The sequence below is a fragment of the Scylla paramamosain genome, chromosome 20, assembly GCF_035594125.1.
Source record: "Scylla paramamosain isolate STU-SP2022 chromosome 20, ASM3559412v1, whole genome shotgun sequence".
Classification (NCBI taxonomy): Eukaryota; Metazoa; Arthropoda; class Malacostraca; order Decapoda; family Portunidae; genus Scylla; species Scylla paramamosain.
The window spans coordinates 10,128,995-10,140,591 of NC_087170.1; the positions used below are offsets into that span (position 1 = coordinate 10,128,995).

The following is an 11,597-nucleotide window of genomic DNA, read 5'->3' on the forward strand; positions in this document are numbered from 1 at the left end:
GAGCTTTTCCTAACATGATATTACTCTTTTTTTCTGTTGCATCACCTGATTACCATGCTAGGCCAGATTTACCTATGTTATTTCAGTGTGGGAGAGTGGAATTAGGTTTAGTTTGAACATCAGTAGAAATTCTTTGGTGTCTTTTTAACTATTGTTTTTCATTATGATGTGTTTCCATTTTGTCTTCGATTTTAAAACATTTCAGAGTGCTAGTGGCCTTCTTCAACTTACCTGGGCCTTTACTTATTTATTTATTCATTATTTTCTCATATCAGCTCAATCTGTATCTTGTCAGTGCATGCATGACACCTTCCACTCCATACCTCATCACCTCTTTGTTCTTCTGCCTCACCTGCCTCATGTGTCTCAGTATCCTGTGGTCAGTGTGTTTTATTATCCTCTCCATTTCTTCAGTTGTTTGCTGTGTCTCAGCACTGTGTTATTTTAATACATGTTTGATTATTACAACTGCCCTGGGTATGAAAGGCCCATTTCATTCATTACAATAGGATATAACAAGTCCAGCTGCCACACTTTCCCTAACAGTTCCTCCTCGCTTGCAGGTACAATGGCTACCTGCCACCCTGTGATAAGGGCAGGAGACGGAGCAAGTTTGTGCTGCATCGGCGGCCAGGTGCCAATGGGGTCAAACCGGCCAGGCACTATGTGGTGCGGACACCCCAGAACACACAGGTGAGGAAGCTCTTTGGACACAGACAGGTGAGACAACACTTCAGATAGGCTTGAGTAGCAGTGATGTGTTGTCTTCACTAGAAAGCTGTGTGTGTGTGTGTGTGTGTACCTCATTGGTCCAGCACTTGTATACACACTCACTCTGGGTGGCTTGGCTTCAGTGATCCAGTGACCCCATACTGTCATCTCTCCTCTTTAGGTCTTCCCCTACCCCTCTGTTTGTTTTATTATTCCCCTAATCTTCTTTTTTCATATGACCTAATTACCTAAATATCCTTTTACAGTAATTTAGTTTTGCTTATGTTAGGTCAAGTTTGTTTTGGTTTGGTCCAGCTATGTTAGGTTAGGTTTCGTTTTTTGATAGGTTAGATTAGGTTCATTTAGGTTCTTTCTACATGTCCAAACTGCATCTGATTTTTCATTCTTCAGTTCATTCCACCTTCTGTATTATGTAGGTAATCTCTTATCTAATTTGGTTGTTCTTATAGTTTCTTTACTTTCATTGCACATCTTCTGTACAAAATTATGACTTACTTTTCCTGTAACAACTACAGGTAATCTTTGCTGTAACAAGTTCTTGATATTTGAGTTGGTATTAACAATGTCAAGATTTAGATATTTTTGTCCTACTACATTTATTTATTTATTGATTTTCATTTTACATTCTTTTGCAACTTGTGCATAAAGTTCACATTCCTGTGCCTTGATGCCAGACCACTCATTCATCATCTGGACATCAATTGTGTTGGATTGCAGGCTTTCTCAGTAAATTGGGTGGTGTTTGTTTTGCTTCCACCACAGGAATGCATCTTGATACACTCATTGCAAAAGTGAAAGTGGATAACAGTGCACAGACTCTGGAGCTCACTGATCTGTGTGTGTTGCCTCTCACTTGGGTGAAGAGGAATGAAAACAATTTCTTTTTCCGTTTGGGGAAGACTTGCCATGGCACAGTGACTTCTAGTTTTATGAGTGCATACCACAAACACGTTGCTCTCCATAACTGTCAAATGCCATGAGGGAAAATAAGAACATTAAGTAAAATAATGATGGTAATTTCTTGTTCTCCTTCTTAAAATATTACTCGGAATTTCTCTCATTATTTCTGTTTCCTCTAGGGCATGTGATTATTTCTCAGGTAAGAGTATGAATTGACAAATAGCTACATTTTTATGAATTTTAAGTGAAGAATGTAGATGTTTCTGTGCATACATCCTGGTACTGGCTGAGTCATGGAGCCTGCTTCTGCTTAGCTCTCTCATTATTGTGTTCATTATGGGATCATCCACCATGAAATTTTCTAGGAACACAGGCCAGTCATCAGGCACATGGTTAGAGATGCCTCACAGATGTCACACTGGTATAGAGGCAAGACGTGGTGAAAAAGTTGGGTTGTATGTAGTATCGTCATAGGAACATTGGCAGCAAATTTTACTCTGTTCATTTTTGCTATTTTCCTGGTTCAGTGATAGTTTGGCTCCATGTATGATTGTCCTCCTTCACTTGTTTCTTTTTGTTGCATCTTTTGTTGGATGGAATTCTCCTGGAATTCCATCCCTTTTCTTTTTTTTTTTTTTTTTTTTTTTTTTTTTTTTTTTTTTTTCTTCCTAGGTCATCTCCCTTTAACAGGTACCTCCCAGGTTTTTGCTATTGACCTATCCATTGTCAATGCCGTAAATTTATGGCATCTTGTATACCCACACTCAGTGCCACTACAGTGATTTTACAGCAGCAGTTAAAAAAAAAATCTAAACTGTTTATTTCTTTCCTCTTCTTACCACATGACCAGACAGCCTCAGCTTTGATAACCTCATCTCACAGGCTGTAAAGTTCACCAACCACACAGGCCATTTTAGACACTCACAGAGTTTGTTAATAGGTTCTATGTCTTCTCTTATTAGTACATGACCAGACCATCTCAACTTCGATCAGATAACATCATCTCACGGGCATTAAAGTTCACCAAGCCATTCTGTTCTCCACACAGGCCATTTTGGACACACAGCAGCACAGCATATCCTACACCCTGTCCAGGAACCAGGCGGTCATCGTGGAGTACCAGCTGGATTCCGAGACAGACATGTTTCAGATTGGGCGCTCATCTGAGACTCCTATCGACTTTGTGGTTATGGACACGATACCTGGCGACAAACACGGGGAGATGAAGGTGAGTCAGGCGGCAACTGGCAGGTGTGGGAGTGGGATGAATCAGTGGACAAGTCTTAAAAGATTAGGTGAATTTGAATTTACTGGTGACCCTGGAAGCACTGACGAATGTGCATGAAAAGGAGAAAGTTGAGTGTGATGGTAAACCTTGATGATCGTGTTTGTATTTGATGTGTGTTGTGAGGATGACAATGTGGGAACTTCTTTGCTGCTTTATGGATATGTGAAGGTGATGTGTGTGTGTGTGTGTGTGTGTGTGTGTGTGTGTGTGTGTGTGTGTGGGGAGATGTCTTGTATGGCAGATCTTGTGAATGTACACTTACACACACACACACACACACACACACACACACACACACACAAAATACTGGATAAATAGAAAGAGAAAAAATAATGCAGAGGAAAAACTTGATAAATATAGACATGAAAACAGGACTATACAAGGTTAGTTAAAACCCTCTATCCTGCTACTAGATAAACACACACACACACACACACACACACACACACACACACACACACACACACACACACACACACACACACACACACACACACACACACACACACACACACACACACACACACACACACACACACACACACACACAGTAGTAGTAGTAGTAGTAGTAGTAGTAGTAGTAGTAGTAGTACAATCAAAGAACATCCGTCATGTCAAGGCTAAACAAAGATAAAAGAATAAACAACACAAACTTAACAAAAATGTTCTTTTCTACAACTATACAAACACACCACACTCTACAGCCTCAAAACTACTAAGATAAGGAAAAGTAACTCAGATTTTCTATTCTACAATTACACAAACACACCACACACACAACAACCTCAAGACTGCTAGGATAAGAAAAGGCAACACAGGCCTGATTCCCATTCTCTGCACCATCACACCACTCATGGTCTTCCCCCTGCAGGTCACCCAGAGTACAATAAGTAGATTCGCGTGCCGGATCATCGCTCACCGCACGACGCGCACCACTCAGGTTTATGCCGCTGGCTTTGACTCCTCCCGCAACATCTTCCTTGGGGTGAGTGATGGAGGGTGGTTGCTTCTCAGGTTAAGGAAGAGCAAGTTTTATATTTTTTCTTTTAAGCTGAAATGGGCTTTGATTTTAACTAGAGGACCCAAGTTCTGAATACTTTGGGTCCTCATAAGGTCAATTTTCAAGGACTACAGAGATAATTAGTAGGATTGTCATGGTTGTGTTTCCATTCATGATACAGGATATTTATTTAACTACCTATGTAATCGTGGAAAGAGCCTTTAAAATCCAAATATATAACATTAGAGTCATGAAAAATGCTCTTGAAAATCTATATAACTTTCACAAGAACCTGCTAAAAGTATGAGAGATGAGGCAACAAAACACTTGATTCATAAGATCAGAGAGGATAAAAGTACCCCACACCTTGATACACGAGAGATATCCAGTAAGACGGCTTCCTTCCACAGGAGAAGGCGACTAAGTGGCAAAACAATGGGGAGATTGACGGCCTGACCACCAACGGTGTGCTCATCATGCACCCGCCCACCCAGTTCTGTGGAGGGGAGGCCAGGCCGGGCATCTGGAGGGAGGTGTCTGTTGGGGGGGGAGTGTACGCACTACGGGAGTCTCGGTCTGCGCCTCAAAAGGGGAACAAGGTGAGTGGTGGTAGTGCAGGTGACTCTACTCTTTGTCATCAAGTCTGCCACAATAATGTTACTTGATGACAAGGAAATGTGGTAACACTACTCATGACTGATATTCCCATTCACTGATTGGTCTACATATTCCCATCTGGGTTCTCTTTTTATATACAACAGGCTAATGTGTTACTCCTAAAATGTTCACAAAAATATAAGATATCAGATTATCCAAATAAAAATAATTTGTCATCTTACAATTAGATGATAGTTTTTGTGGGAATAAAGTAAATTTTCAGTTTTATTCCTTTTGATTTTAGTTTCACATAATTCATATTACCCAAGGCTATTTGCACACAGGGAAAGAAGTTCCAGTAAAAATTTAAATAATTACTTACGCCCCTACCATATTTGTACACAGATAGAGGAAGAGACTAACGTTCTACAAGATGGGACGTTAATAGACTTGTGTGGTGCCACGTTACTCTGGAGGTCTGCTGAAGGCTTAGGGAAGTCTCCGGTGAGTGAACCTGCCAGGGGAAGCATTGTGTGTAGAGTTGTAGTAGCTAGGAGTGGTTCTGTTTGATGGCTAGGAGTGGTTCTGTTTGATGGCTAGGAGTGGTTCTGTTTGATGGCTAGGAGTGGTTCTGTTTGATGGCTAGGAGTGGTTCTGTTTGATGGCTAGGAGTGGTTCTGTTTGATGGCTAGGAGTGGTTCTATTTGATGGCTAGGAGTGGTTCTGTTTGATGGCTAGGAGTGGTTCTGTTTGATGGCTAGGAGTGGTTCTATTTGATGGCTAGGAGTGGTTCTGTTTGATGGCTAGGAGTGGTTCTGTTTGATGGCTAGGAGTGTTTCTGTTTGATAGCTAGGAGTGGTTCTGTTTGATGGCTAGGAGTGGTTCTTTTTGATGGTTAGGAGTGGTTCTGTTTGACAACACTTTTGCTATTCTTTTTATCAGTGAAAAGTGTTGTGATAGAAACTGCATATGATTTAATTTTCTAGTGAACATATTTGTCTTTATTTTCATTGTATCCTTCTTTATTTCTCTGGTTGTCTTTGATGCCAAGTTATTTTTTACAAGATAGGATAAGTTTATTTTATTTTTCTTTAATGTATAACACTACTTCTGTTTCTGTTTTGTAGAACCATGTATTCTGTACCCCATTTAGGAATTTTTATGTTGAAGAGTTATATATGTAATATGATTCTTATTTCAAAGCTTTTTCCATTTATCATAACTGCACCTTATGATAAAGGAGGTGTTTTTAAAGTATAACATATTAGTCCTTACTATTAAACTTCTTTCTTCATGGGAGGTGTATTAGAAGTATGTAACTTTACAATCTTTTTTTTTTTGTGCTTTTGCTTTAATTATTTATGTTGGAAATTATAATAAAAGTTATATTTAAAGTATCTAACGTCACAAAGCTCATCTTCAAACTTTTCCTTCCATCATTGCCGTTCTGCAGACCAAACGACACCTTGAACAAATGGTGGACGAGCTGAATGCAGGTCGTCCCCAGTGTCCCGTGGGGCTGAACACACTGGTGATCCCCCGCAAGGCCACACTCACCTCCACCGAGAAGCAGCCTGTGGTGTACCTCAACTGTGGCCACGTGCAGGGGCTTCACGAGTGGGGTCACGAAAAAGACTCCAACTCACACACCTGTCCCATGTGTCTTAAGGTAAACCACACACTTGTCTGGCCTGACTTAGGTCACCCTTCTTGTCTGTCTTACAACTCTCATTTCCATGTTCATCTGTGGAACTTGTCTAACCATTTTTGCTTGCCTTCCCTCTGTGTCTCACTTCTGTGGTTGTGTATGGAACTTAAGGTTGATCACACACAAGTCCACAGTAGTCCATTCTTATTTGTTGTAAGGATGGAGGCTTTACAATCAGAAAATATATATATTTTTTTTTTTATGAGATTGGTTCCCTGAAACAAAAAAAAAAAAATCTTGTTTCTATGATTTTTAAAACTGTTAGATTTTGTTGGTGTATTATCTTCATCAAAACAGTCAGAAAGAATTGTTCTCAGTTATTTGAAAGTGGTGGATTTTGTTTGTAGATTGTGTTAATTAAAGTATTCAGTTTTGGAGTCACCCTTGTTGGTTTCTTGACAGGTTGGGCCCGTTGTCAAGTTGTGTATGGGAATAGAACCAGCATTTTACGTCGACAGTGGTCCTCCAACTTTCTGTTTCAATCCCTGTGGACACATGGCTTCAGAAAAAACTGTGAGGTGAGTCTGTGGTGCCAGTGGAGGAACATTGAAGACTTGTGTACATGAGAATAGTTTGAGTGAAAGTGAAATAGTGAAAAGTCTCTGAGAGTAAATGATAGTAATACCTGGTGTCATTATCTTAGGTCTGAGTAGTTTTATGGATCTTGTACTTAAGCCTTGTCCTTCTCCATTCCCCTTCAGGTACTGGGCTGCGGTACCCATTCCCCATGGGACTAATGGGTTTCATGCCGCCTGTCCATTCTGCGCCTCACCACTGGAAGGTGATGCGGGGTTTGTCCGCCTCATATTTCAAGATAATTGCGATTGAATTCCCTCCCTTTGTACACTATAGTATTATATATGGACATCCTCCCATAATGTATCACCACCCTTCACTTTATTTTGCACTCTCGCATATTTGTTAATGATGCTGGGTATAGAAAGTACACCTCAGATATCACTCTTGTATCATGAAATCTTGTGTTCTTATGCAGATTAGTAGACTACTCTTCCTTATGATGAATAACATATAATCTGCAGCCACAGGGGGCACCAGTGTTAATGTCTGACAAATTACAGAACTATGCATCACATGCAGCTGACCCTTTGCTCATGACCAAAGCATGCAAATTATTTATGATAATTGTAGTTATTTGTGAATCTCTTTAAACTTTAAATTAGGGTTCAGTACATTGTATTATGTTCCTGTATTGAAGGAGCTTTTGCATTTGTGTTTTGGCGAGACAAAAAGCCAGTGTGGAGTTGCTTGTCTTGCTGGAGTTGATGCCAGTATTTATTCACTTCCCTCCACCACAGGAAGGTAACACCCCCATTGCTGTCATGCTGCAGTGCTGAACTTGTTGAGTTGATCTTCCTCCCAGTTACCTCAAGATGGATTATTAATGTTGCTTTTCAAACCTTTGCATTATTGCAGAAGAAGAATGCTTGATATACATATTGCTGTGCAAACATGGTGCTTACCCCAGCACTGGTGCCAATTAATGAAGCTTGTAAGCCTGTTCACTCATATATTAAACATTTTTGAGGTAACTACAGGCCCAGTGAGACACCTTGGTCAGGGGAAGGCATGTTGCCTGTCTTGCCCCCTCCTAGCAGCTGCACTGGGGTAGAGTTAGTCAGTGGAGGACTACTGATGAAGCTGTGCAGGTGAAACAGTCCTTGGCCAAGAAGCTGTTCATGCATAAACCATGTTGAGGAACTGTCCGGGAAGAAAGTTGTTTTGCTTCACACGGTTATTTAATTACATCAGATTCTAAGTGCATATCTGATTGAAGGTTATCTTGTTTTAAGAGTGCAATATTGTCATGTACTGGTGAAGAGGTGGACTGTCCAGTTTTATCTTTGTATTTATGTTGTTTTGAAGCTATGAATATAATGTGAGTCATGAGAAGTGATCTACTTGTTAAGTGTATTTTGTGTGCCTGATACTATGGGTCCGGCCTGTAGATTGCTCTCAGTACACCTCTCTCCACATCCGCTGCTCCCGTGAGCTAGACAGGAAATGAAGGCATTCTTCTGCTTTGTGACTGGCCTGAGGATGAAGCTGAAATTACATCTTTTTTAAAAATAATTTAAACATCTATATATTGGCATTCTTCCATTGTGGCATTTAGGGAAGAATTTGCCGTCATCATTGTTATAATTTTAAGCTAGATTAGCTTAGGACCACTGATAATGACCTAGTGATGACTTGTGTATTGCAGTACATGACATTAGAAGTGTGTTGAGGTTCCCATGTGTTTAGTTCATTGTGTTATGTTAAGACAGGAAACATGATTTGATGTAATGCGAGGTATGGAGCCTGTGGCCTTACTCTCCACTGGGTGAGGAGGGATTCTTCTTGGATGACCACAAATTAATTTTAAGAACGGGAAGACTTATGGGACATACATTATGAAACAATTGAGAGGACACTTTCAGAATTTAACATAACCCTGAAAGTGGTGCTTCTTTAGTAGTCATGAATCCTTTTTTTGTGTGTTTGTGTGCTAGATGAGTGACTGCAGCACCTGAAGGTTTGCTAATTATTTATAACATACCTGAGTAACTCATGTGAAAGAATATGGGCTTTCAATTTCTGCTGATTATGTTTCAAATTCCCTAAAATGTCCCTTTGAGCTCTGGAAGAGTATGTATTTTCAAATGGAAGATTGAAATTATTATTCATATTTGCTGACCACCTTGCTTTGTACCACGTGTTGAGAACACAGCATGATACCTGATACGAACACCTTTTGCAGTGTTATTAGTTTGATTCACGCATACAGAGCTCCCAGCCACACTGAACACCACACTGCTCTTAGAAAGTGGTCTTTTTCAGGAGTAAGTTCTAAAAGTGTCAGCTGTAGATTCTTCCTAAGATGATATTTTCTAAATTGAATGCATATATTGTGAAAGCAGTAATGATTTGCAGTATTGTTCTCAGGCTGCTGCTGTAATTCTTCCAGCACAAATTCAAATAACTTTTCATACGAGGATACTCATTTGTTAAGGCATGTTGTTGCTTATTGTTGAAAGAATGTAATTAAAAGGAGAGACTACTTATCAAAAATGCATACCGTTGCAGAATATAATTATGACAGACACCTGTATTATAGGAGACATAGCATAAGTATGACTTGTTAGAAGAAATTATAGGCTGACATTTTTAAAATCTAAAATCCTTGTTATTAGGTTTTCTTGTACAATCTTATGTATCCTTTGTTCTGTCATTGAATGTGTGTGTGTGTGTGTGTGTGTGTGTGTGTGTGTGTGTGTGTGTGTGTGAGCTTGATGAAAAGTTAGGACATTTAACAGAACAGAATAATAATAAGAAAGTAAACTTTATTTGAAGCAAACAGCAGAATGGGAGTCAGCAAAATCTCAGTAGACCATAGGCAGGAAGTTGTTGTTTGTTGGTGGCCTTGTGCAGATGAGGATCAGTAAACATATCAGCTTCAGAGGATGAAAATCACCAAGATTGAGTTGGCAGTGGTGGTGGTGGTTTAGGTAGTCCCTCAGGCCAGTACCCTCCCAGTGATGGCAGGACCACCACTCTGTCCAGTCCCAGAAGTAAATGTTTTATATCACAAGACCCTCTGCTTACCATTACTGCTCAAGCATTTTTACATTCCTGTTTTATTTTTCCTGTCCACTTCCTCGGTGGCCTGTCTTAGCACCTGACCCAAGCTGTTGGTCAGGATGTAGCTAAAGACTTTGATCAATACCAAGTAGTGATGTTTTAAATAGCTGTGTACTAAGTCCATTCTAGAAGTTTGACCCATAGACCACTGGAGAGTGGGGAGCCCAGCCTTCAGGTGTCACCATGTTTGTCTGCTCACAATTAGCATTTGGTTTTCCTGAAGTCAGTTTTCAGCTATGAAAGTTGTGCATCATTTCAAGGAACAGGTGTTGTATATCAAAAAACATGTACACACATTCCAGCCTGCAACTACAAGAAGCATTTGCAAGTTTTGAAATGTAAAATATATCTTTAGACAAGTGAGTAAATCATGACTGTTGGACAACAGTCATGTATGTGCTCTTTGAAATTATATAAGCTAAAACCGATGATTGGATGCTAACACGTCACCAGTAATCATTGTTGAGTGGGCTGCACAGTGTATCAAAAGCACTTCTTCAAACATTGGGAGTGGTGTGCCAGTGTGAGCGGGAGCAGTTTTCTCCCCGTTGTTGTTACTGTGGGAGATCTGTTGCTCCAGCACTACTGAGAGGCTGCAGGTGGAGCTCTAGTGTTCTTGACTCATTGGGGAGTCGTAAGTTACCCAGTTAGGCTGTACATAAAAAATGATGTCCCTTTGTACTGATAAACTATTTTTGTACTCAGATGTGGAACTTAGAGGTAGTCATTACAATGATAACTTACTACATTACTTGTATTACCTTGCATGTACATCATCTTTGTGAGTGGAGGTCTGTTACTGGGAACCTTTGCTTCAGGAATGAATTAATTGACTTGCACTACGGAGCCCTTCAGCTTTGTGAGTGCAAGACCAGGATAACTAGGAGATAGGACCAGGAAAGTGCCAAGCAAGGTAGAGGACAATATCAAACTAGGAAATCAGGACTAATTTAGTGGATTTCATGCATACACAGAGATGAATTGTTCTTTGTGTGCATGTGTTAGTGTGTGTTTGTGTGAAGGCATAGTTGATGTAGGCAGGCAAGTTGCTAGTAAGCCTAGGTGTTGGCACTTGAAAATTAGAGATAACCACGTGAGATTTGAGTAAGACTGTGGAGGGAGATTAGAGCCCCAAGGGAGTGTTGGAGCTAAGATGAAAGGACCTCCTTTTGACCTTACCAATGTACTGCAGGCTTTTAGGTGTAAAGCTACATATTTCCTTTATTGGATAAATATACTCTTTCTGTATCTAGTCCAGCTCTTGGTTATCCAGAAGGGGGAAAAAGATTATTTGTATATACAGTGAATAGTGGAATTTAGCAGCATGTTACGTAGGGAGCACTGCTGGAGAAGTAAAGGGCATTCATATTTGTATTAGTCTTGAGAAAATACAATTCTATAAGATGATCATGCTATCAAGAGTTTTTTTTATTATTATTATTATTATTATTATTATTATTATTATTATTATTATTATTATTATTATTGTTATTATTATTTTTTTTATTAGCTTTGTACACACCTATCGCACACTGATGGGGCGTCGTGTTGAGGGAAGAGTTTGAGTGCAGTCATTGTACAGGAGAATGGAACTGTGCATGTTATTTTTGTCAATTATGAGCTCATTAATAACAGGAAAACTGGATAGTGTTTGCATAACCCTGCATACATTAGACTAAAGGCATACATAACATTTGCTTCTCTTGAAAATAAACTATTGCAATCTGGAG

The 11,597-nt window shown here is 39.8% G+C and overlaps 1 protein-coding gene across 4 annotated transcripts in view; it reads left to right on the top strand.

Moving 5' to 3' along the window:
- The window catches only part of LOC135110281 (protein pellino-like), a 59,293-nt gene extending 47,783 nt beyond the window's left edge, over positions 1-11,510 (top strand). For all 4 annotated transcript variants that reach the window (XM_064022443.1, XM_064022444.1, XM_064022445.1 and 1 more), the window contains 8 exons: positions 564-693; positions 2,681-2,860; positions 3,792-3,905; positions 4,331-4,519; positions 4,923-5,021; positions 5,971-6,186; positions 6,628-6,743; positions 6,927-11,510. In XM_064022443.1, coding sequence (XP_063878513.1) covers positions 564-693; positions 2,681-2,860; positions 3,792-3,905; positions 4,331-4,519; positions 4,923-5,021; positions 5,971-6,186; positions 6,628-6,743; positions 6,927-7,053 — 1,171 coding nt within the window. In that variant the 3' untranslated portion in view covers positions 7,054-11,510. The remainder of the gene's footprint in view (positions 1-563; positions 694-2,680; positions 2,861-3,791; positions 3,906-4,330; positions 4,520-4,922; positions 5,022-5,970; positions 6,187-6,627; positions 6,744-6,926) is intronic.
- Positions 11,511-11,597: the final 87 nt, after the last annotated feature.